A 24,357-nucleotide genomic window follows, 5' to 3' on the forward strand; every position below is an offset into this window, starting at 1 on the left:
AATGCATCACTTCCTGTAAACCGCAGTGTTTTTCCACTGTGGTGCATTCAGATTGTTCAAATCATTAGAACTGTTTAGAATCATCTACGTGTGTAACTATGTTAGGTAATGTTACACTTTTATCATGTTTAAATATTCTGCAGGAAAAAAAATAATCGCACTTTGGATGGATCAGTCAATTATTGTGTCAAAATGAAGGGTAGGAATTAGCCAAGTTTTTGCCAGAGCAACCCCAAGAAACAAGTAAATGTGGGTAAATGATGAATGATAAGATGTAAAGCAACAGTGGCAAAAGGAGAAACAGTCAGTTAGGTGACTCAGAAATGTCATGTACCTTAATTTGGTTATTTAAGCTAAAATTAGCCCCAAACCAGACTAAGGGAGGCCATAGCAGAATATGTATAATAGAGCTATGGTGCTTTAAAGGCTTTATATGCGATTTTTTGATCCAGCAGATGTCGCCCTTGAGCACCAGCATGAAACCAAAACAACTCGCGGTGCATTGTTGAGTTAGCATGCTAATGCTAGTGATCTTTATTATGCTCGTATCTTCACACTGCATGTAAATTTACCTGAAATGAGCGTGATCTAGAAACACAGTTAAACAGTGAGTACAGTATGTTATTCTTCTTTTCTCTAGTCCCTCAGTTAAACAACTTTTATACACGAGGGGAGGAGTCAGCCGGCCGGCCCAACGATGTAAACAAACTGAAGATAGGACTCTGAAATCTCAGAAAGCATCACAGACAGTGGGACTCGGGTGTTACACCCATTGTAGACAGTCATGACTCACAGAGTTATTTTCAGAGGATATACTTGATTTCTATTACAAGTGTGAAAAATCACATATAAAGCCTTTAATCAATTAAGAAATACACATTTTATCTTTTGCAAAATGCATTATTCTGTTGTTTTGAAAGTTGCACATCATTTCTTCGACAAGCACACATTTCCAGAAACCTTAACACCTGATTCGTGTTCATGATGAGCTCCATCATTGTCCCCTATATGCTTGGTATATATGCAGTGTACTGCGGAGCTGGAGGACAGGGTGTGTCCTACCTCTCCTAAATCTTGCCGCTCCAGCCCTAAGGTGGGTGTACACCCCTGACTGACATCACTTCATAGAGCATCTCAAAACCACTCTCTTCTTTGAGAGCACTGAGTATTGAACACGACCTGTACGAACATGAAGGTACTTAATGTGTCAGTGTGAGTGTGTTTTTTTATGTGGGTGTGTAAGAGTTTGTGAGTGTGTGTCCATGTGTGTTGACTCATTTTGCAGCCACGTTAGCAAATTTGGAGACACACCTTTGTGGTTCCTTACAATGTCTAGGCAAGCTGAGGAATTAGGGAGTGGTATGTGGGCAGGTAATTAAACGAAAGGAATCATATCAGATACAGAATTGGCATTGGGAAATACTCACAGCCTGGAACAGTCCACGTGTGCTTATTCATTATTTATTTATCATTAACTGCCAAAATGTCTTTAAATGTTGATAGAAGTTTTACATTAAAGGTATTCACTGCAGAATACAATGGAATGCCATTGAACCAAGCAGCGTATGAATGGTAATCTGAGATACAGAGGCAACAGTAGATGGTAACTGATATCTCTGTGATGTTCTGGCAGTGCAGCATGTACCAACACCTAGCCGGGCTGCATCTCTAAACCTCCTGGGAAACACGAGCTGGGGGACACAACTGGGAACAGGCAAGGATGCAGAAAAGTGTGGAACATCTTAGTCATGAGATCTTTCCACCGAAAAGGAGACATATCATTAAGGTCTCAACATGCTTATTACTCCGTTCCCCTCATCTGGCCTCATCAAAACCAGATGGAACACTTTGGGCTTTTTATACAAGTGGAGAGAAGGAGGGCTGGGTGAAAATGGGAGGAGAAAGTATTTCTCTCCAAATGACAAGTTTGAGGTTTGATATTTCTTTGTGGGATTGAAGGGACAGGGAAGTCAGTCTTCCTCTGCTAACACTCGTCTTGTAGCGCTGAACACACATGTTGACTTGGCTGGTATATTTGGCGGGTATTAAAAAGCTCAAATATAAAATCCCATCAGCCTTAGCTACACTTTGAGTGAACTGGTTACTAGCTAATGTTAGCATGCTAACACAGTAAACTTAAGTAAAATCTAAATCTAGCAGATTAAATCTAATTAATTTAGCATGGTTTTACGTATCGAGCATGTTAGCATCTTAGCCGCTTGATTTAACCTGAACCACCGCTGTGCCAAAATGTAATCTCACAGAGTCAGTACTGTGGATGTAAACTTGCCAAAAAAAACACACCATATCGTTGTGAAAAGTGTTTGGTGTAATTACAGTAAACAAATATAACCACCGACTTAATGGCAGTGCTATTCCACACCAATGTTCTTCTGAAAATTACCCACTAGCAATTTTGCTAACCATGTTTTCCTTTTGTGACTCGTAGAATAAGATCATACAAATGTAAAAAAAATAAATAACCTCTCTCGATGACAAAGCTACAGTAACATGGAGCTGAGCAGGACACCAAGTTACACATACATCTGTAATGCCCATAATACCCACAAACACATGGTTGAGCTTTCAGGCACTTTGGGCTAAAATAACCTGTGTTTAAGATCTGGGGAGTCTTTGCCAAGCAAAGCAGACAAATCAGACGACAAAGGAATTCTAAGAATGGGTCATTATGGTTTTTGAAAGTGCTGAACTGCAGGGCACACAAGAGTTTAGGATGGCTGGACAACACTTTTCATTGTAAGGAAACGATAAAGTAAGTGAGGATTTGCTCTCAGGTAAGCTCTCTTCTCTATCTCCTCTCTCCCATTGTCTGTCCTCATCCCTTCCATTAACCTCTAGCCTCCCTTGGTAAATTAAGGTGAAAGTGTAGGCTTTTATTGCAATATCTGGCAACCACACCCCTGAGGGAAAGGAATGTTGATAAAAGGAGGAGTTTTAACACACCCTGGAGCATCACCAGAGTTGTTGCTGTGAAGTAGAGGATAAGGAGGAGTTAAGACTAGAAGAAGTGGGCTGCTGCCAGCGGACACGGACTCATATTTCTGCCCTGCTTGTATACAAAAGAAAAGAAAAAACCTCACACCAGGCAGAGAGATCCTCATCTGCAACACTGCTGTCTGTTTAAAGATACAAATTCATGAAGTTTCAAAGTGGTAAATGGTAAACGGTGAATGGACTTGAACTTGAACAGTATAGCACTTTTCTAATCTTCTGACTACTCCAAGCACTTTTACACTGCATGTCACACCTCCCCATTCACACCCATTCATGCACGAATGGTAGAGGTTGCTTTATAAAGTGTCCATCAGTATTAAATCCATTCATCCACATTAACACAAGGCCGACGAAGCAGTGGGACAACTTGGGGTTAAGTGTCTTGCCCAAGGACACATTGACTTGTGGATGCACCAGCTGTGGATCAAGTCCCCGACCTTCCGGTTGAGAGATGACCGACGACTCTACCAACTGAGTCACAGCCGCCCCCTCACAATCAGTTATCAAAACTCTGATGCTCACAGGGCTGCATGACTCAAACACCTGGCATGTGTCACACTAAATTTAAAATGTGTTCAAGCTGATTAAGAATACTGAGACTGTATGATTAAATATAACTGTGTAAAATGAGTGGTGAATTGTGTTAAATGATGCATTTATTGTTTTTTATCCAGCTATTTGAAGGGTAAACTCATATAAACCAGGACTTCTTGTTGTAATCTAGTTGTCATTTTGTCAGTTTTATGGTCTTTAAATCTAAATATTTAGATGTATGCTCATCCAGCTGAAAACGGATTCTAATCTCTGTCGTGTTTGCCATGTCTGTGTCATGATGAATAGACCACTAATATCCACCATGACCTCCTACATGACAGCAGTACTTTAGATAATGTTGTCACAGTCAGATGTACTGATGAAGCTGCAAACTCAATTTAACTCAGACTCAACAAGCCCCTGGATTAGACACGGCAGCTGAGTTTATAAATAGCTCTGTGCTCAGTTCTGGAAGCCTCTGTTGAAAAGCCCCACACATCTGGGATTGTGTCAGTTGCTAAATGTTTTATCTAAGTAACATGGCAATGGGGGACGAGCTGAGTTAGCTGCAGTTTGAGTGGCACCGATTAAACATTTGAAACAGCATGTGTCTCCCTCTGCAGGTGAGAGCAGAGACATGCAAGTAAAACTGTTTTCTTTCACAGCAATTCACACAATGAAGTGCCCTAATTAATTACAGGTATATATAGTGATATTTTGATACCAAGTGATTTTAATTTAGTATTTTATAAAGAAAAAAGGTAGTGACTGGAACTTGAAATGGGTTTTCAGACCACCACATTTTACATACCTTGTTTTCTTCACTCCATTGTGAAATAAGCACCCTAAATAAAAGTCTATGAAAATAAGTATGCTGTCTTCATCCTTCATCATTTTCTATTGATCATTGCTGTGCTGCTGCATACTGCTGGATACTGCCATTAACATCCTTCTTTTTCAAGCAATTGGAAAATCAACTAATGTTCTGTAAATCTTTTGGCCTGGTTAAGACTCATGAGTCATTTTGTCCCAAATACAAGTAAATATCATAAATGATTTATGTGCCAGATCATTCCTTTATAAACCATTTCTTCAAAGATTACATACCCCGCCGTCACATATGGAAAAGCTGTATAATGTTTGTCTTTTTCTGAAAAAAGTTGTATTAATAGATTAACAATTTGGCATCTAATATTTCAGATTTAATCAAGAGATAAAAAAAAAATATATATGTATAGGAAAGTTAAACACGAGTAAATAATTAACTTCAACCTTGTTAAACTGACACGACATGAAGGATGACTTTATCAAACCATTTCATGTTGCAGAATGTCAGCACTCATGACTAAACCTAAAGAAAAATTCCCTTGTGATCTATTTACAACTGGAAAAAAAAAGGGGAACCTCAGTGATGTTACTATGACAACCCCGGTAAATAAACAGAACCATGTGCTGCGGTAACTGTGACTGACTCTTACTCATGACTGTATTTTTAGACATAGAGGTGGAGGGCTCTCCAATAACGTGTGAAGGAAAACACCGTCCTGCATCCAACTCATGCTCTCCATGACTGGCGGAAAGAAGTGACATATTTTCACCACTAGATGGAGCCAGAGCTCAACCACGCCCATGTACCAACACATCCCCACATGAAGATGTAGAATACTTTAACAATCAATCACAGGAAAATATTCTGTGAAACAAAAACATGAAATATTTCTTTGAACTGACACAATAAGTTGCTGCATAGTGACCACTTCACATCAAAGTTATTAATTTACACCAAGAAGAGTCTATAGGCTTCTACTGCAAGTCCTTTTATTTAAATTAAACTCACTTTTAATTATTTTCAGACATGTTATAACACCTGACATGGACAGACAGTTCCCATAAAAACGGAGCCTCCCTCATCATAGCTCAAGAATGTTGAAGCTGTAGTAAATGGTCATTATGTATGCATTGCGTGAGACACTTCTGACTTATCAAAAAATTGTTATAAGTAAGAAAATGGCATTAACCCATTTGTATAAAAAGAAGAATACTTAAATCAAATGTTTTTTTCAGTTCTCCATTGTTTCAGCCAGGTTGAGTGATACTCTGTTTAAAGGTATATAATGTACTAATGTAATCATTTTGCACATCTATCTGAATTCTTACATGACTAAACCCATGCTCTTCAAAGAGGAAGTTAAAGTAAAGCCTATTATGTACATTAATAATGCGCTACTATTAAAATAATTCACCAATTTCCTTAATATGAATGCCATGAATGTGATGGTTGAGATATGTTCACAGTGGTTCTGCTGTTTAAGATTCACTGTGGCATTAAGATGTTTTTATGAATACTTAAAATACCAGATTAAGTTTTGACATTCATACACTGTGTCTATTTCTTGTTTTAGATATTTGCCTATTCATCAGAAGTGCACTATATGACTGGCTGCATTGTTGACTTTTTGATCCTGGGTTTTAGATCTCAGGCAAAATGTAAGCTGCTTAAAAAAATGAAAGTGTCTAACAACAGACTACAAACTGTTCAAAGCAGGTTTCAGCCTGCGTTGAAGTGGTGCTGGTTTAGCTCAGTTCATACTGTAGAGCAGGGGCCCCATGAATAGAGGCTACAGTCCTTGTTGCACTGGTAGCTGGTTCAATTCCCAATCCTGACACTGTTTGGTTCCCGCACTCTTTCTCCTTAATATTTCTTGTCTATCTTCAGCTGTCCTGTCCAAATTAAGGCCAAAACCCAAAAAATAATCTCAAAAGGAATAAAAAACTTTGTTGTGTTAAAATTGTTAAAGTTAAGAGAAAAAAAAACAGTCCTATCCTCGTTAACAAAAAAAAGTACTTTTGTGTACACTGCAGTTGTACTCTTGAGGTCTGTGTTAAGAAAATTTTGTCACTTGAAACACTTTAATTTAAATATGTTAAAATACTTCAGTACCTCCACCGGTTATATCTATGTATGGAGACTGTCAGTGTCTTTTCATGGCCTTATTGGCTCGTTACCGCCACCAACAGTTGATCAGTGGAAAAGCATGAAACCACTGAATTTGATTCTAGTACTGTACTCAGAACCATGTGGTTGTACAATGCTGACACAAGTCCTTAAACTAACTCCTCCCTGCCCAGCTCACACACACTTCTCTCCACTCACCTGCACAACACATCTTACTGTACAGAAATATGCTCCTTTCTCCATATGAGCTCATCTCATGCAGGTACTTCCCTCGCTCAGGATTCCACAAAGCAGCCATTATGAGCCCAATGTAAAAAATCCCCCCGTAGCCTTCTGTGTTCCCGGCACACTGTGCCAGCTGGTGTGAGGAGATTTAAAAAAAGAAACAGGAACTACTTTGAAACAGGTGAAAGCCAGAGAGCTGGCCCTGCCCCCCTCATGTATACAAAATAAAACATAACAGGTAATGCAACATTACTTTCATGTGGACTTTCCTTTTAACAGTTGCCACGTTGCATACGAGGACACCAACACACAGAGGCGGTGTTATTCATTCATTATTAACTCATTTACATCCAGTCATCCAGCAGTGGATACTTGTTGAATAGTAACTATGATACAATCTTTAACCATACCTTTAGTGTCCCTAACCCGCCCTAACATCATTTACTTATCTGTGTCAGTGTTTATATTTCCGCCTTTTCACACACACTAGGTCTAAGAGGCAGCAGCTGTTTGAACGCAGAGTATTTTTTTTAAATTTGCTTACTGTGAAAATAAACAGCTCCCTAACTAGCTCATGATTGATGTGTTTAACTACAATAAAACCACAAATGATAAACCCCTGACTGCTTTAAGATCACAGATGAATTATTAAACGTCTGCTCAAAGCAACAGGCCTCTCCAACTGACCCACTGTCAACTTTAGGATGTGACAATTTACGACAGGGCACAGCTGAGCTCTTCCTAGATCCCTTTTAAAAGGGAAAGTGACCGAAATATGCTGCGTTCTCTTCTTACAGGACACTGACCTCTGACCCAGGACCTTTCAGGATGCTCTCTGATCTACTTACAAGTCGCACTGAACACCATCACTCACAGATACGCATTTTTCACTGATCTGTTTGGAGTCTTTTTACTGCAAACATTACGACTATTGATCCCAAGAAAGCATTAATATGCTTTACATAACAAAGAATCACTGCTAAGGATAACAATGTATTGGTTATCGGTGTATTGGCTGATATTGGCACTGTTGCCATTAATTAGCCCATCTAACTAGAGTGGTAACGATTTCAGTAGCCGATGTGTATCTGTTGTGTCACATCACTTTAATGCTCACAAACTAGCATACCTTTTTTTATTGGTCAGAAGTCACCTGTTTGACAACTCCGATTTGTTTTCATGGTCAAACGTGACAGAAAATGTCTGCAGTGTGATTGCCTTAGACCGTCTCTGGGAAAATCAGCCACATGCAGTTTGTAAGACATGTTCCTGTGACATCTCAAGAGGGGACTCGGTAGCAGACACAACTTAAAAAACATCAAATTTCTCATTTGGAACACAGCGGCAAGAATTATGAAGAGGGAAAGAAAAGTGGTATTGGAATCGCCCCTGATTTTAACAATTGGTGCATCTCCAGTTTATACAGTTTGTATGCATTAATTCTTCAAATGTATTCAAAATGAATGAGTATAACTATTGTTGGCTTTGTTGCAAAAATACATTTTAAAGATATGAACTGGCTGCAAAGTTAAACACTCTGCAAAGGTTTTCACCTAGTTGTCGATCAAATTCCAACCAAAAACTCTTAATACTAAACAAGCTCATATTGTCTTACATACAGTATATATGATTGTTTAAAATAAATCCAGTGAACCACACTTGGGACTGTTACCAGCAGCTGGTTAGCTTAGATTTTCATTGAGACAGGAAAGCAGTTAGCATGTTTACAACTTAACAAAGCACCTCCCACATCTCCTCTCCATTAACAAAAAGTGTTTTTTTGTTTTTTTCAAATGACCATCCTATTGCTTGAATACTTTGTGCTTAGTATTTGACCAAAACTCTATTGAACTAAACAGCACTGCCTTCCAAAAAAAACATTTCAGTCATGAAAAATGACTCAAGAAATATTATTCGACTTAAAGTTGTTTTTTCTTCCGCAGTACATTCATTACTTAAACTACAACATTACGGTTTAAAGTGACACTTGCATATGATATATTATCTTTACATAAACAGCTGATGTCACTGTTTATACAATCTGTCTATACAATGTGTACTGACCCTAATGATCTTCATGAAGGGTTAAATAAAGTCAAAGCTCAGGACTTGATGTGTTTCCATGGTGCCCAGCGCTGCTCATAAATTAAAATCAGCTCTAAATGAGCGTCGTGTGAGAGCTTCATGTATCTTTCTGTCTCATCAGCATTTGTTCATTACTCCCTCAGGAAATGAGAAACTGTATCCAACACTCCTTTGGGTTTCTTTGAGCCCCTGAGACAGAAGTTCCCTGTTTATGTTATGACTCATGCCCCACTGGTTCACCAGGAGTAGCCACAGTGGTGTGGGCCATCAAGGCTGTTTAATACACACTCATGAGTTCTGAACCAAAAAAAAGGCACACACACACACACACACACACACACACACACACACACACACACACACACACACACACACACACACACACACACACACACACACACACACACACACACACACACACACACACACACACACACACACACACACACACACACACACACACACACTGAGTCGTGTTTGTTTCCAGGAAGAACTCTGGCTTTTCCACTAACCAGGCCAATGCCAAAAAAACAGAACTCAACCGCCATGGCCCACTCAACTCTGTGTCTCACATTCATCTCTAACAGAGCCATTGGTTGCCAATGTATAAATTCAAACAGCAACCAGGGCCTTCCAGCATTCTTAATTATAAGCTCCTGCAAAAAAGCAAGAACAAGGTTTGAGCTTACTTTAGCTAAAAGACACACCTGTTCAACTAGTAATGCCTGAGAATACCAGCTTTAAAAACTCTTAACAGACCACTTATGCCGAGGAATTTACAACTGATTGCAGCCTGGGAAAATACCACCTTCTCTAAAAGACTCATCACTACTATGATTGCCAAATCAGATGTAAGCTATCACTTTATGACTTAAAAGGAAATCTGCTTTGTGTGATTTTTTTCTCCTTTGTCTTTGACATGTCATCTACCATATTTCGCACCCTATGAAAGAGAAAACAAACATATGAAAGGCAGAAGTTCAGCTAGGATTGTGAGAAATCATGCACCTTGTGTTTGACACAAAGTATTTACAGACCAACTGACTCATTCCAAATTGGCCAGGGGGAAATGTTAATATTCATAATAATAACAGTGTCCTGCATCCACGTGGTGGCTGAAGGAACCACAGGCTGTACTAGGTGATATCTCCCTGGCTGAGGAGCCAGTGAGTGGATAGAGGACAGAGCTGACATCATGCAGGATGGGTGCCAGTGGAAAAGGGGACAACTAAGACCGGAAAGCCCCCTAAAAGACCTGGACCAAAGATCACAGATTACTAAGAATGGCAGCAGCATTAAAGTCTTTAGTATCTCAGACGATAAAACATTAGAAGGAATGTTATAATGTCAGGGTCAGGTATAGACAGCAGTAAATAAGTATAATGTTGAATGCACGTCAACATAGATTAGAGTCATGTGTCTTTAGAATATGAAGGCACAACAACGCTGTAGTTTAAAACAATCTGTTGCATTCTGTGCAACATAAAAAAGGCACAATGCATCCTTAAATACATAAAAAAAACCTGTGATATTATTTTAGTGTTGACATATACTACATAGAAATGGTATTATCGTTGGTTGGTACTAATCATATTACTGCCTTAACTGTTAGCATTAACTGCTAATGTCTATTTACTATGTTTCCGCCAAATCCCAGAACAGATTTGAGCTTAGTTACATATGAACTATCTCTGCACCCAAGGGAGACTCAGGTGAAAGGAAGTAAAATTATACTTACTTCCTTTCACCTGAGTCTCCCTTCTTTCAATCACGGCCCTTAGATGTCGATGTATTAAGTCAAAGCTGTGCTTAAATTAATGCTAATGTTAGCATCCAAACTCGGCAAAGCTCACAATGGCAAAGCTAACCGGCTAATAATGGTAATAATGTTTAACGCATTAGGGAATTTTAGTTCATTGTGTTAGCATTAGCATGCTAACATCACCCTTAACTGATTGTTTAGGCTGATTCAGAAAACTAATACTGTGGTAGGATGAGTAACATTTAAATTCTGACTGCCCTTGATAATTATTGAGATATTTCAGTAAAGATAATGAAACAGAATGAAATCTATATATCAGTTGAACCACAGCGGAAATTATGGGAAAAAAAACTCAGCTGTCACATAGAAAGTCATAGCATCAAACAACTTATTGTCTAAGTTCAGTATAAAGGAATGTATCTGTTGGTTGTTCCCTGCATACAAATGTAATATTTCCCAGGAAAGGCCAAGATAAAGTCATCAAAGACTCATTGATCCATCTTTTGTAAGGCTCTTTTTGTTTATAAGCTGGCAGATGGTTTGGAGACTGGTAGTGCCTCCAATCTGACAGGTGTATTAAACCAGTACTTTAAGGAAGCAACTTGTGTTTCTGAAAAGACACTAGAACACACACACACACCCACACACACCCTCAGATCTCTTATCCAGAGCCAAACTTGACCAGACTGGTTTTGGGAGTGTCAGGCATTGTTAAAACAGAGCTCATCAGCTGCTCTGCAGGGGAAACTAAAGAAAGTCAGCTAAATTCAGCTCACTATGTTTTTTTGTCCATTGTTGTATATGTGACTTTAAGAGTCTGGGCCACCACAACATGAGCCAAACAGAAGGTCTCTCACGCTGTCTGAGTGTAAACGAGGGCTAATCCCTTTGCAGCTGCATGTAAAAACAGACACTTTGTGACAGTGGCACGGAAAGGCCTGGTGGCACCTTTGACCGCTTAAAGTGGCAGGCTGACAGGTTTGAAGGTCGCACATGAACGTGACTAATACACAGGGTAAACAAACAACACGTATAAGATTGTAAAATGTATATTATGAACTAAAGAAAAACACATGAAGAAAAAAAGCATTGAAATATAAAATATGCACTATTCTCAGAAAGTAGCAACAAAATCAGCATTTAGCGAGTGAAACTTCAGTTAGAGCAAGAGAAGAAGAGAGAAGGTAAACAGTCCAGTAGCAGTTACTTTTAGATTTGACTCTCATTGCATTTTCAACCTTTACAAATCCACTCTGTGCAGCTCTCTTACCTTTCCTCTTGTGTTTTCTCAGGTGCCAGAATAAAATCAGGGTCACTAGGTGCCCCAAAACTACCAGGGCGGGGAGAGTGGGCGCTGGGGGGCTTGCAGGCATTTGGAGGGACAGATAAGAGATAAGACAGAGGGGATGATGGGACAAGCCTGGGCCGTAGAGTGACAGGTGGGTCTTTACAGGGAGGGGGGGAAAGGGGAGTGGGACGGTGTGGGTGTGGCAGCGCCATTAAAAAAAGAAAAAAAAAAAAGGGCAGGAATTCCTGCTGTTTCTCCCACCCTGGAGCTAGGCTATTACTGAAACCTGTCTTCTTTTCAAGTCTGCCTACACTGATTTGTTCAGCTGTTTGCTGACACTGCGCTCTACACAACAAGTTTAAAAGGTTAATTTATTTTAATAATAAAGAAACATAAACATAATAAAGGAAATATCCCTGAATTCTGTTTGCCCAAATGTAGCTGTTATTGGTTGTTGGTATCTCTATCTGTTTCAAAATCTCCCTGTATCAGATGAAACATGATATGAGAGAAATATGTTTTTGTTATTTTTGCTAATCTGAAGAATATCCGTGACTCATTTAATCTTTTGCAACATCCACTTCATGCTTAAAGTAGGATGGGCTTCCTATCTGCATTCTTGGCTGATAACTTATTTCTTGAGAAAAAAAAGGTGGAGCCCATTTCATCAGCAATTGGAATGAATGTCCTTCAGCAAGTCCAGCTTTCTTTACTGTGATACAGATCATCACACACTAGCACTAAGTAGCAAAGAATGACTCTGTTAAGATTTAAAATAAAAACGAGTGACAAAGTGATGAAAAGTAAAACAAGAATAATAGTGATAAGCCCTATCTTATTTGTGACAACAACAACAACAACAACAACAACAAGCCTCTTCAGGAGATACAGTATATTGTACCGACAGGATGATTGCAGGTGGTTGTGCTTTCTGAAATACACTTCTACAGTATCTCTTATAAACACAAAAAGGTTTGGGAAAAAAACCCTCAAAAGTCGACCCTCCTTATTGACACCCATCAGAACTAAGAACAACAGGAAAGACACCTCCTAACAAGGGTGGGTGGGCTTTGCCCCCGCGACCTCTGCCCTCATCCTCTCAAATATACATAGCATCAAAAAGAAAAAAAGGAAAATATAGAAGGCAGCCGACCTCACTCGTAATTCAAGTGAGTCACAGTTAAATATGGAATACACTCGGTGCTGTACTAGGTGAAGGTTGTCCTGTGTTAAATGTGAATGTGTGCGTGTGTGTGTGTGTGTATCTCTGTTGTGTACGCACCAACCAGGAACACAACAAGACTTCACACTGCCTTTGCCAAAAACTCACTAACAGTCAGCAGACAGACAGACGTAGTTAAGACACAGACAGACACGCCACAGCAACCCCACTCTGTGGACCTACCAGGTATGATCTTCATCTAAGAGATGGTAAAAGAGAGGAAGAGGAGGACGAGGAGGTAAAGGAGAGCTGGGCACAGAGAGGGAATGAAGAGGACAGGAGAGAGAACTCCTGTTTGTTTGCTCGGAACTGTTCCGTTTCTCTCCCCCCTGTGTTAAACTGTGACAGGCTGCACCCGCTGTTTGGATCCGTCAGCCTGCTCTCCCGTGGCCAGGGGAGGAGGGACGACACGCAAAGCCCTGGGAAGGAGGCAGGGGGGCTGGAGGGGGGGTGGTGGGTGGTCTGGGGAAGAGGGTCTGAGCTGACTGGGGGGTTATAAATATCCACCAGAGCCAGATGATCACACAGTGTCACAGTTAGAAACTGATGGAAGAGCTCTGGCGAAACACTTGGCTACCCTCGCCCCCTAGAGACACCCCGCCCCCCACACACACACACACACACACACACACACACACACACACACACACACACACACACACACACACACACACACACACACACACACACACACACACACACACACACACACACACACACACACACACACCTTCATACATCTCTCTTTGAAGATGATGGTGGCAGGTTTATTTGGCCATATTAAATCACAACTCTGAGCCAGATAACAAATCTTATATGAGAGCCCTCTGGGAGGTACAAAGATAATCAACACCAATTGGACATAACCCTTAATGTCAAATCTTAACTGATGATCTTCCCATTTGTCATTTTCATGGTGATTCTAATTTCCCCTTCAGAATGAATGACTTCAAGCAAAACTGTTTGCTCAATACCTGGCACTTAAATTGTAATTGAGATGGGCTAGACTTAATATGTTTAGCAATATTGTGGGAAAAGGCCCTGGCAGTGCGTTAGCAGGCCGCAAATAGCAGCAAAGCCAGCAAATATGAAAAGTGAGATCTTAAGACTGATGGTATATTGACGAGATCAGATTCAGCCTCTCACAGAGTTTTGTGATGGGCAGTTGCAGTGCAGTTTGGTTCAGTTCGGTACGGTAAACCCTGAACTTGCTTGCGTTTCCACAGCCAACCGGACCCTTATTTGGTAAGCGGAGTGTGACATCATCAGCAGCCAACAGTGTAGCCAGCTATTAATTAAGTTAAACGTTCAAGAGGAACAGGGGCACAGTGAACAAAAGGGACCCTTTAGGATCGGATCAGTACCCTTGTCACCCCAACAGAAGGGTACCAAAAAAAGTAGGACGGTATGGATCCCTTATTTTGGTGCCATTCCCAACTTTTGACGGTGGAAGTGTCAATAAATGGGAACCGTACAGAACCGAACTGAACCAGACCGCTTGGTAGAAACAAGGCTATAGTAAGAGGGTTTCACATGGCCTGAGCGCTCACTGCAGATCCCCTATTGCTTTTGGGATCACAGCAATGCACAACAATCTCTAAATTTAGACGCTCCTAATATATGCATATGTCTTTGTCAATTGTAGCGATGACAACTGGTTGCATTTCATCCTAATGCTAAGAGCAATTCCACCAAGTGTCTGGAGGGTAGAGCCGGGATTGTCTCCTCTCGTGCATCCTCAACGCTATAGATGGATGTCCAAACGAGAAATGAGGGCAGCTTTACTAAGGGACCAAGTAGGGGCTTTAGAGAAGATTGCAGGGAATTCCTGACCATCCTCATGTGCCTTCACGACCTCCTGAACTAGAAAGAGCGCGCTGAGCCTGCATGCATGCATCATTCATGTTAGGACACATAGCTGAAAGGTATTCTAAGCTTTTGTCCAGAGGGGGAATGCATCTTGTCTCAATCTACACCGGGGTAGTGTTTAAGCTCTGTTTTGTAAATGACACCCTTCTATACCAGACCCTTTTTAAAGTAAGGTCAAATCCTTACAAAAGTTCAAATAAAGCTAAATAAACACTGAACACGTGAAGGGTCTGCAGAGAATTCACACAGACTATACTCTCCCAGCTCAATCAGGCTGATGTGGTGTTAGTCAGCTGGTCAACATGTACCCTGGGAAATGACTAACATCATAACCATCTTGGCCAAACCCTCAATATATTCCACATGTCATCGATTCTTCCATTTCCTGTGTTTTGCCTACAATGACTTGTATTGCTTTAACAGATCTCTGATTCTGTGCGGTGTCCAGCCCTGACTTAATGATGTTGGAACTCGCTGCTTTTAAAATTTGATATCAAACATGCCCTGCACGGCACGGCGGTACATCAAACTGGCAACTGTTGGAAGATCACACGCAACCGGCTCATGGGAAGGGTTATGTTTAGATAGCTCTTACTTTGTCAACTCATTTATGCAAACGTTAAATAAGCAAGGTCCTTCTTTCTAGTTTGAAATGTCAGTTTCAAAGGCATCATGAAGATGTCAGTTACTGATTCTTGATTTAAATTGTGTTTTCACAAATTTTACACATTAGCTTTTTTTTCTTCTGTTTTTGCCTTTATTGGAAGGGACAGCTGAAGAGAAACAGGAAATGTTGGGATGAGAGAGAGGGGGATGACATGCAGCAAAGGGCTGGGGTCGGATTCAAACCCACAGCTGCTGCAACGAGGACTATAGCCTCTGTACATGGGGTGTGCAACATAAACGCTAGGCTAGCGACACTCCTACACAGTAGCTTTTAAAGTCTCCATTGGCTTTCTCAAGTTTCATTCTGACTGTATTTTCAGTACTGGCACACTGTTTCAACATCTCCTCGCTGTCAAAATGTTTGCTTGGTGTGCTTGTGTGTCAGCTTATGAAAGACATGCTAATATGGTATTACACTTACAATCATTCCAATAAAATGTAAGATGGGATTTCAGGTGGAGTCAGCAGTAAGAGATAGTCCAGCACTAAACAGCTAAGGTCATTAACTTTGTTTTGAAGAAAACATTACTGGTGGCCAACAGCAGAAAAAAGCAGCAGCAGTATCTCTTTAAGCTGCCAAATCATAAAACATGCTACACATAGCATGGGATTGAACATTCACAATGTCCTCCTTTTACCATTTTTTTTCCTTCTCCAAAAGGTCAGGCTTCTAACTCAAGCCCGCAGATTTGAGAATGGCCTGGGTGAGTCATGACATCAAAATGATGTGCCGCCATAATGACAGGCACAGTGCTGCAGCACACTGTAGCTCTTCATTTAACCAATCACACAAGAATGCACCGGGCACATTTTCAGAGATGAAAACATGGAGGACCTCAGTGACATGTCTAGGCTGTGATTTAGTCTAATTGGCCTTGGTGCCATGGGTGGGCAGTGTTGGAATAGCCTTCTCGTGGATGTCCATCTTACACAAAAGGGCACAGCTTTTGTACAAGCATATACAGCACCATCCTTTCATAAAAAAAAAAAAGTGTGACACACAACGTCAAAATGTTTCATAGAAATCTAAACCAGAAAAAAGGACCACTTATTTTGAATGCAACATTTTTGTGGCATAAGTCAGATTTACAAATACTTTCCCCCCTTTCCTGGTTTCCACATCACAGATTCAATGAAAAAGAAGCCAAATTCATAAGCAGGACAAGAGTAGGAATAGCTAACTGCAGCTTTATCTCAGGGTGTGAGTGAGTCTGATGACAGCTGTGTAATTAGCAAACATACCAAGGATACCAAATGATAACAGTAAAATCTGGATCTCTGTTAACCCCTGCCCTGTTTAACACTACCTCTCATTTCTGAGGTCAAATCCAAATGAAACTGCTTTCATAAGAGTGACAAATGTGGCTGACGCATCGCCTCATGACCAAAAAGAAAGCAAGGTTTATATTCTCAGGATGTGAAATATTAGTTTTAGAACGTCAGCTTGTGTGGTGTTGTAGCCTTTGGTCTGTCTGACAGATGACAGTGGTTGTTAATGGACAGCAGATGTCAGTAGTGTGTTACAGCACACTGTGTTCATCTGATAGACTCACACTGTTGTGTCTGCATCTGATAACAGCACTCATCAGACAACACTGGGACTACAAGTAAAATTTCAAATCTCTATGATTCTTCACAATTCCAATGAGTATTGCTAAGATTAGTTCAAGTTTCCTTAAGACGTTGTAGTGCAGATCATTCTGTGTATGATGAGTTGCACATGCTGCTTACTATATGTATGAGTCATACAGTACATGTGGTTTTATCACACTGCAAAAGGGACTTTATTTTCCTGATGAGTACCACAGATTGAATGAAAGAACCCTGCTGTTAATTGAATCCAGACCTGCTGTCACGTGTGGAACTAAACAAAACACACCCAGAGAGCAGTGAGCAAAACCTTCCAACTTCCTGACTCTTTGTCCTTTGCTCACACCCACAACAGACAACGCCCTTGTGAAGTCCATGCTTTACACCCTCACAGGATTGCAAAAATGCACATGATCAGTCAAAACAGCACAACATTTTACCCGTCAACATTGTGAAATATTGGGCAGCACGCATGATCAAGAGTCACATGAATATGCTTCTGCATCCTGATATGAAATAAGCAATGCAAAGTTTCACTTCAGCAGAGCCAACCACAGAATCAACTGGCAACTTTTTTCTTGACTTTATAGAATAGTTGTTTTTTTTCCCTCCAGATCTGGCAAAGGAGGCCTGCATATACTGCTGTTATCACTTTGTCTACATAACTCCCATATCCTACGCATTCCATTACATAATGGTACGCAAGAGGCATGCTTATCTCCTTTACAAGACAGGGTGAAAGGAGGACCAATAATAAAATTAAATTAAAAAAACAGGGAACATAAAAAAAAAAATTGGCAAGAACACAGTCTTACTGGAGCAAAGAGGAGTTGTGCTCCCAAAAGCACCACACCTCCCTCTCATCGTCAGTCCGGCTTTAACTCACACACATCTATCTCTACAGGGAACAGGCGAGGCTGGATCACAGCAAACTGCCCCACCTTGTTGGAAAGCATGCAGGTCTGGATAATCTCATTTGGCAAACACTCAGAGATGACTCCAGAGATTACGGTTTTCACTGAAACATGTGGAGCCACATTATTAGCAAACACCCCACCCAAATAAATTGTTTTTTTTTGGTTAGAATCATTTGATTTTAAGTTTTTAAATGCACTAACCTGTATACAGTGTGGTAAATTATAGGTTTGAACTCATTTGCGCTTGAATGTGGAAGTAATTTAACTTTTTAAAATACATTTTTAATTATAACTTTCACCTTTCAAAATGTCATAATGCCCGTCTAAGAGTCTGACAGTGTCTTGAATACACTGTACTACAGGGCATGCTCTAACAGTGTTACTGATACTTCATCTATTTTAACACACACATAATTAAATCACAGCCACATCTCAATGCACTCTTCTCACCGGCTCACTGAAACTACTTCTAAAGACAGGCTGCCTCCAGTCCACATCACAAAGAAGAAGCTGGGCTATGTCATATGTAACTTTAAGCCATAAACTGTTATCAAATAACCCCAAATAATACTTTGGCAGATAAGCAAGAGACAGACAGCTACAGTATGGGAGTGTCCTTAGGAGTAGGGAATACTACACGGGTACCTGACAATGTGAAGGAGCAACAAAAGGGCTTTCATGTCCTACCCTACCTACAGCCTCCCACATTTCAAACAAGAGGCAAAAAAACCAATTACGTCACATTGCAGAGAGAGATAGTAAGAAAAGACCGGAAGTAGGGTAAATCATTCAAACAAACCTTCAATGAAGTTTGGCCACGTCTTTTCCTCCGGATCATCCAGTGAGTGGTCCCAATCTGGTTCAGGTGAGGCCCCATGCACTATGGCCCCTGCTGCCCCTGACAACAGTGCCCGCTCTATGGCAATTGCTTCCAGAACATCCAGGTCCAGTTCTTCACCTTCTTCCTCAGGTTGCACAGGTGGATGAGGAGGAGGTGACTGCTCCCCGGCGACAAGGTGCTTCACCTCAACTATCTCTTCCACCACTACAATTTTCCTCTTCATGGCGGCCTCGTCAATGTCAGAGTTTGCAGACTCACAGGTGTCCCCCAGGTGAGGCTGGTCAGGCCGGGCAGCGGCGGGTGTGGCAGTAGCAGAGGGTGTGTCCTCCTCCAAGTCCTTCTTCTTCGCTTCCTCCTGCTTTAAGGCCTGACAAACAGAGAGGCTTTTCTCTGTGCTGCGCTCTGCTGCCTGACTGGATGAATGTTGTGCAACTCTGGGAGGCTCCTCTGGCTTGGCGAGGGGGCTGGCCTGTGCCTGAGCTGCAGCTGCCTCTGCTGCTAGCGCTGGTGCTGCTGACGCTAACTCTCCGGCTGCGTGTGCTTCCCTCACAGTCGAGGATGTTTTTGGTTTCGGAACCTCCCGCTTGATTTTTTCAGCAAAGAGCAGAGCTGACTCCACCTCCCCTTTGTCTGCTGGGGCCTCAGAGAGCACAGCTGCTGCCTGCCTGGTTTCCTCACTGCACATTCTTTCAGGAGTCATCTTTGGGGAAGCATTCTGCTCCACCAGTTCAGAGGCCATGTCAGGGCTGTCCTTAACAGTGTTCTTTGGCAATGATGTAATGTCAGTGGACAGCAATGCTTCGGCCTCGGGCAAATGGACAGACTCTGCATTTTTGCCGTCTTTTGCTGGTGCCTGGGTCTGCTTTTTCCCTTTCCCTTTCTTCTTACCCTTTGAAGCTTCCTCTGCAGCTTTCCCTGCACTTATTGGGGATTTAGTCTCTGATGTGAGTTTTTGTGACTCTGAGACTGCGGCCGGAATTTTCTTGTCAGGTTTAGGACTGGCTTGTTCAAGCTCCACTTGAGTTATTTTCTGCACAATCACTGTTTCCACTTTAGTGATAGTCATTTCCTCAGATTTAGTCAGCCCCTCGCGGGCCAATTTAACGTTAGATTTGTCCATTGAGGATAATTTTCCCTGTGTTTCCTTTTTAACACTGCTTTCCTCTGCCTGTTTTTTCACTGTTGCATTATCTGACAGCTCTACTTGGGGTCCTACAGGCTTATGTTCTAGTGGAAGTGTTTCAACTTTAGAATCACTCTTGTCCTGAGTTTGCTTAGGGACTTCCATTTTTGGCGTCACTTCGATCTCTTTAGGGACTTTCTTTATATCTCCCACATCAAAATGGATTTCAGCCTGAGTCTTGTTTTTGTCAACAGCTGATGCTCCCTCAGTCTTAAAACTGGTGCTCACTTTTACTGGCTCGGAGTGAAGCAGTGGTGTGGGCTGGAGGGCAATCTCTGCTACCTCCTCCTCAGGGGACTTTGATGTCTCTCCAGGGGATTTCTTTTTCTTCCTTTTTGATTTAGAGCTTCCTTCAACCAATTGCTTAGTTTCCACTATCTCCTGGGCGACACTTTGACTAACTGGAGCTGGAGATGAGTCTTTACTTTCTAACATTTGGCCCTGCACTGAGACTTCAGTGGCTTCTTGCCCTATTTTTTCCTCCTTCTTAACTAGAGGGATCCTCTTTACATCAGCGTTCTCCTGTTTTGTGCAAATCTCTGTTACTGTAGATTTGACAGGTTTTGCGTTTTCAGCACTTGTCATTGGTGCTGAGAGAGTCTTTCTAATGCTCGTTTTAACTTCAAGAGTTGAGGATTCAACCACTTTAGTTGTTTTTGGGGGCACTTCATCACTTGTGGACTTTACTGAGAGATTCACAGAGGTCACTTGAGCATCAATGGGTGCCTGAGTCACTTTAACTTTAGAGGTCACGCCTACTGTATCAGTGGACAACACTGAGTCATTGGGGGTACTGTGGGGTTGGGGTTTGGTGGTATCCTGAGTGACAGATACTTGGGCAGTTTTCTTTGCCTCCTCATGTTTTATTTTAGACTCAACTGGGGTCTTTGCCTCTGTAGGTTTAATTGTTTCCTCGTCAACCTTTGCTACCTTAAGCCTCTCATCTTTGATTTCTACACTGACAGGTTTTGTGCTGACAGGGGTGGCCCTGGCGTTTGACATTTCCTTAACTGTACCTTTGGTAATTACTGCTTGGGCCTTGACTTTATCGGTTGGCTTTTCAAATATAGCCTGAACAGCTGCAGATTGGGCTGGATCCACATTCACCTTTTTTGTCACCTGCTCATCTTTGTTATCGGGTTTTGTGGTTTTGATGGCAGGGGTTGGGGTTGCAGTGTTGGTAAGGGGTTTTGAGGTTTCCTGAGAAGCAGCCATTGTCATCAATGCTTTTGGCTTTACTTTCTCAGCTGCTGGTTCAGCTCTCGCCTTGACCTCTGCAGAATTAATTGGATCCATTGCAATTACCTTTGTTGTCTCATTCTCTTTGACATCTTTATTGGCAGGTTCTGTGATGACAGGTGTGGTGGTAGAACTGTCTGCAAGGGCTTTTGAGGTGTTGTCAAAAGAAGCAATTGTAGGATCTTCCTGAGCCTTTAATTTACTAGCCTCCTTCTTAGACAGAGCCTTAACTGCTGCAGGCGTAGCCGGCTCAACAATCATTGTTTTTGTCTTCTCATCTTTGGCATCTTTTTTGACAGATTTTGCGCTAACAGGGGTGGCATTGGCAGGCTCAATTAGGACTTTGGAGGTTTCCTGAGAAGAGCTGCTTGTAAAAACTGCTTGGGGCTTTACTTTTTCAGTTGCCGCCTCAGCTGTAATCTTGACCTCTGCAGATTTAATTGGATCCACAACAATTGCCTTTTTTGTCTTCTCCTCTTTGACCTCTGTACCAGGAAGTGTTGTGATAGCAGGCTTCACGCAAGCTTTTTCATTAGGGGTATTAAGCTTCTCTTTATTTGTTTTGGGAGAGGAGTGATCTGGTGGAATCTTTGAGGCTGTAGCCCATGCAGCCCCTGTAGCCAAAGTAGCAGCCATTAATGGTAGGGCCGGTTTGGAGGACAGTGATGTCAGTGACACATCCTGTTTCAGATCTTCTCTCTGAACCTGAGCAGAAACCGAGGCCTTCTCCTTTTGGACTTCAGTCACTCTTCTCTCTGATGATTTTGATACCGGCTTCTCACTGCTCACATCAGGCAGCTGCCGAGAGACTCTTTTTACCCTGCTCTCCTCCATCATCACTGATTCACTTGGGATGACGTTCCCTTTCCTAAACAAGGACTGAGGCTGGTCCTCCACTTCCCATGATGCTTTTGGCCTAATTGGACCTGCAGCCTGTGGACGGCCCCTAAACCTCGGGGTTCTATCAGAGTAGCCCTCTCTTTCTCCGGGACCCATCATCTTGTGGCGGTAGCCCTGGCGTTCAGCATGAGCCTCTTGGCTCTCTGATTCGCCCCTGCGTCCTGGCTTTGGAACATAAGATGTTGGACCTTCCACAGTTTGGACCTGTGCAGCCCGGTGGGCAAAAGATAGGCTGGCAGCAGGCTTCCTGATCCTCTGAAGGGATGCAGGGACGATCTCAGGTGGCAAGCGGAGGAAGTCACGCAGGTAAACAATGCCCTCATTGGTCAGGTACCAGTAGAAATGTCTCCAAGCAAAGGTCTCCTTCACATAGCCCCTTGACTTAAGAGACCCCATCGCACGGATTACTTGAAGATTGCTCACACCTTCTACCTCAGGGTGCTTGGCCTGAGGTCTCTTGTCCTTCTTGGACACCATGACACCATCTCGAAACAGCACCTCGTAGATGGCCCTCAAGTCCCTCACGGGCATCAGCATTCCAGCAACCATTGTGCTTAAACTAAGAATACTCTCTCAAAGTAAAACTGAAACTAACAACATGAAGGAAAAGTCACTAAACGTCTTGTTGTGTAAAGGAATCCAGTGGCAAAACCAGCTGTCACGTGTTTCTTAATTCAATAAGAAAAAAAAATGATAGAAGAAATCCTTTTTATTTTTTTTCTTACTTTTTTTCCCTCTTGTTCTCGCTGCTCCTTTTGGGTATCGTGAAGAAAACAAATATTCCTTTGTGAATTCTGACTCAAACAAAGTCAAAAGTGTCCTGTCCCTGCTGAATTCAGCGTGGCTGGAAATGAACAGTCTCTGTTCCGCCGAGATGGCAATGACAGAATGGAAGAGGCAGCGTGTGTGAGAGAGTGTGTGAGAGAGAGAGAGAGAGAGAGAGTGAGGCACACATCTCAGTCCGGCTCCTCCTACCTTCTCTGTGTAATTCTTAGGGAAAAAATGGCATGGAAAAAAAGTCTCACCAAAGTAAACAGTTCAGCAGAGGAGCTGCAAGCAAAGAAAAAAAAAACATCTGAAATAAACGGATCGCAGCAAAGTAAGAGCGAAGTCACACGGATTGAGAAGCACACCTATGGAGTGTGTTTGAGCACATGCTCTGTAGCTCTGTGACTTTCACAGAGACACCCACTCTCTCTCGAAAGCACACGCCTCCTGTGTAATTTACACACACCTCTAAACACACATTAAGACAGGCTGATACACACCCTTTGGCGTGTCACACACACCACACAAATAAAAGGGCTGTTCTTAAGAGATTAGTTTAGAAGAAACAGATTCATACATACATCTATCCTGCCCTGGGACGACTTGCAGAGCATGCATGTAGGTTATCAAGTACAAGGTGTCTAGTTTTACACATTTCCTGATCAGGTGTCACTGAGGACCTTTTACTCTACACACAAGGTGTGGTTTTAAGATTTCAAGTTCCATAGTGAGTGTGTAAAGTCTGGTGACTCTTGTGGATGTATTTTGGTCGGTCTCAACAGACTGAGACATTTAACAAAGATTGTACGAACAGGATATAAAAAGACTAAACAGTCATGACCCAACCCTTACATACAGAACTGTTATAACATTTAATTCTATTAATATCTGTGTTTTTTTGGAGATGCATTATATCACTAAGTAAAGAAAACTACATAGATGAATTGGCATTTCCTATTACAGCTCACTGAGGTAAAAAAGAAAAAAGAAAAGAGATGGTAAAAGTGATGCAACAGGCTGTAAAGAAGTGTTGCTGCTTTAAGCAGTCAGCATTAGGGCTCCATTTAGCTGGGAAGCATGAATCTGCCTTGCAAAACTATATAAAGGTCTGCACATTATAGCTAACCTTTTCAGTACTCCCAGGAACATGATATCAGATTTCTTTCCCTAGATCACTTCTCTCTTCTGTACATCTGTCTACCGTCCGTCTCCCCGTGTCAGTGACAGGCTTCCTGCATAGCCAGTGTCCAGTGAAAGCCAGTTTGAAGGAAAGCTGAGCATTGTTAGACATAGAGGA

The 24,357-nt window shown here is 41.8% G+C and overlaps 1 protein-coding gene across 5 annotated transcripts in view; it reads right to left on the reverse strand.

The window, feature by feature from the left end:
- Window positions 1-24,357, reverse strand: part of plecb (plectin b) — a 139,809-nt gene that overhangs the window by 45,429 nt on the left and 70,023 nt on the right. For 3 of the 5 annotated variants that reach the window (XM_061051163.1, XM_061051162.1, XM_061051161.1), the window contains exon 1: window positions 18,929-23,369. The exons of 1 other annotated variant lie outside the window; for it this stretch is intronic. In XM_061051163.1, coding sequence (XP_060907146.1) covers window positions 18,929-22,841 — 3,913 coding nt within the window. In that variant the 5' untranslated portion in view covers window positions 22,842-23,369. Of the gene's footprint in view, window positions 1-18,928; window positions 23,371-24,357 lie in introns of those variants that run through there. One more of the 5 variants, XM_061051160.1, reaches the window with a different exon arrangement.

This window comes from Labrus mixtus, chromosome 11 (genome assembly GCF_963584025.1).
Source record: "Labrus mixtus chromosome 11, fLabMix1.1, whole genome shotgun sequence".
Lineage (NCBI taxonomy): Eukaryota > Metazoa > Chordata > Actinopteri > Labriformes > Labridae > Labrus > Labrus mixtus.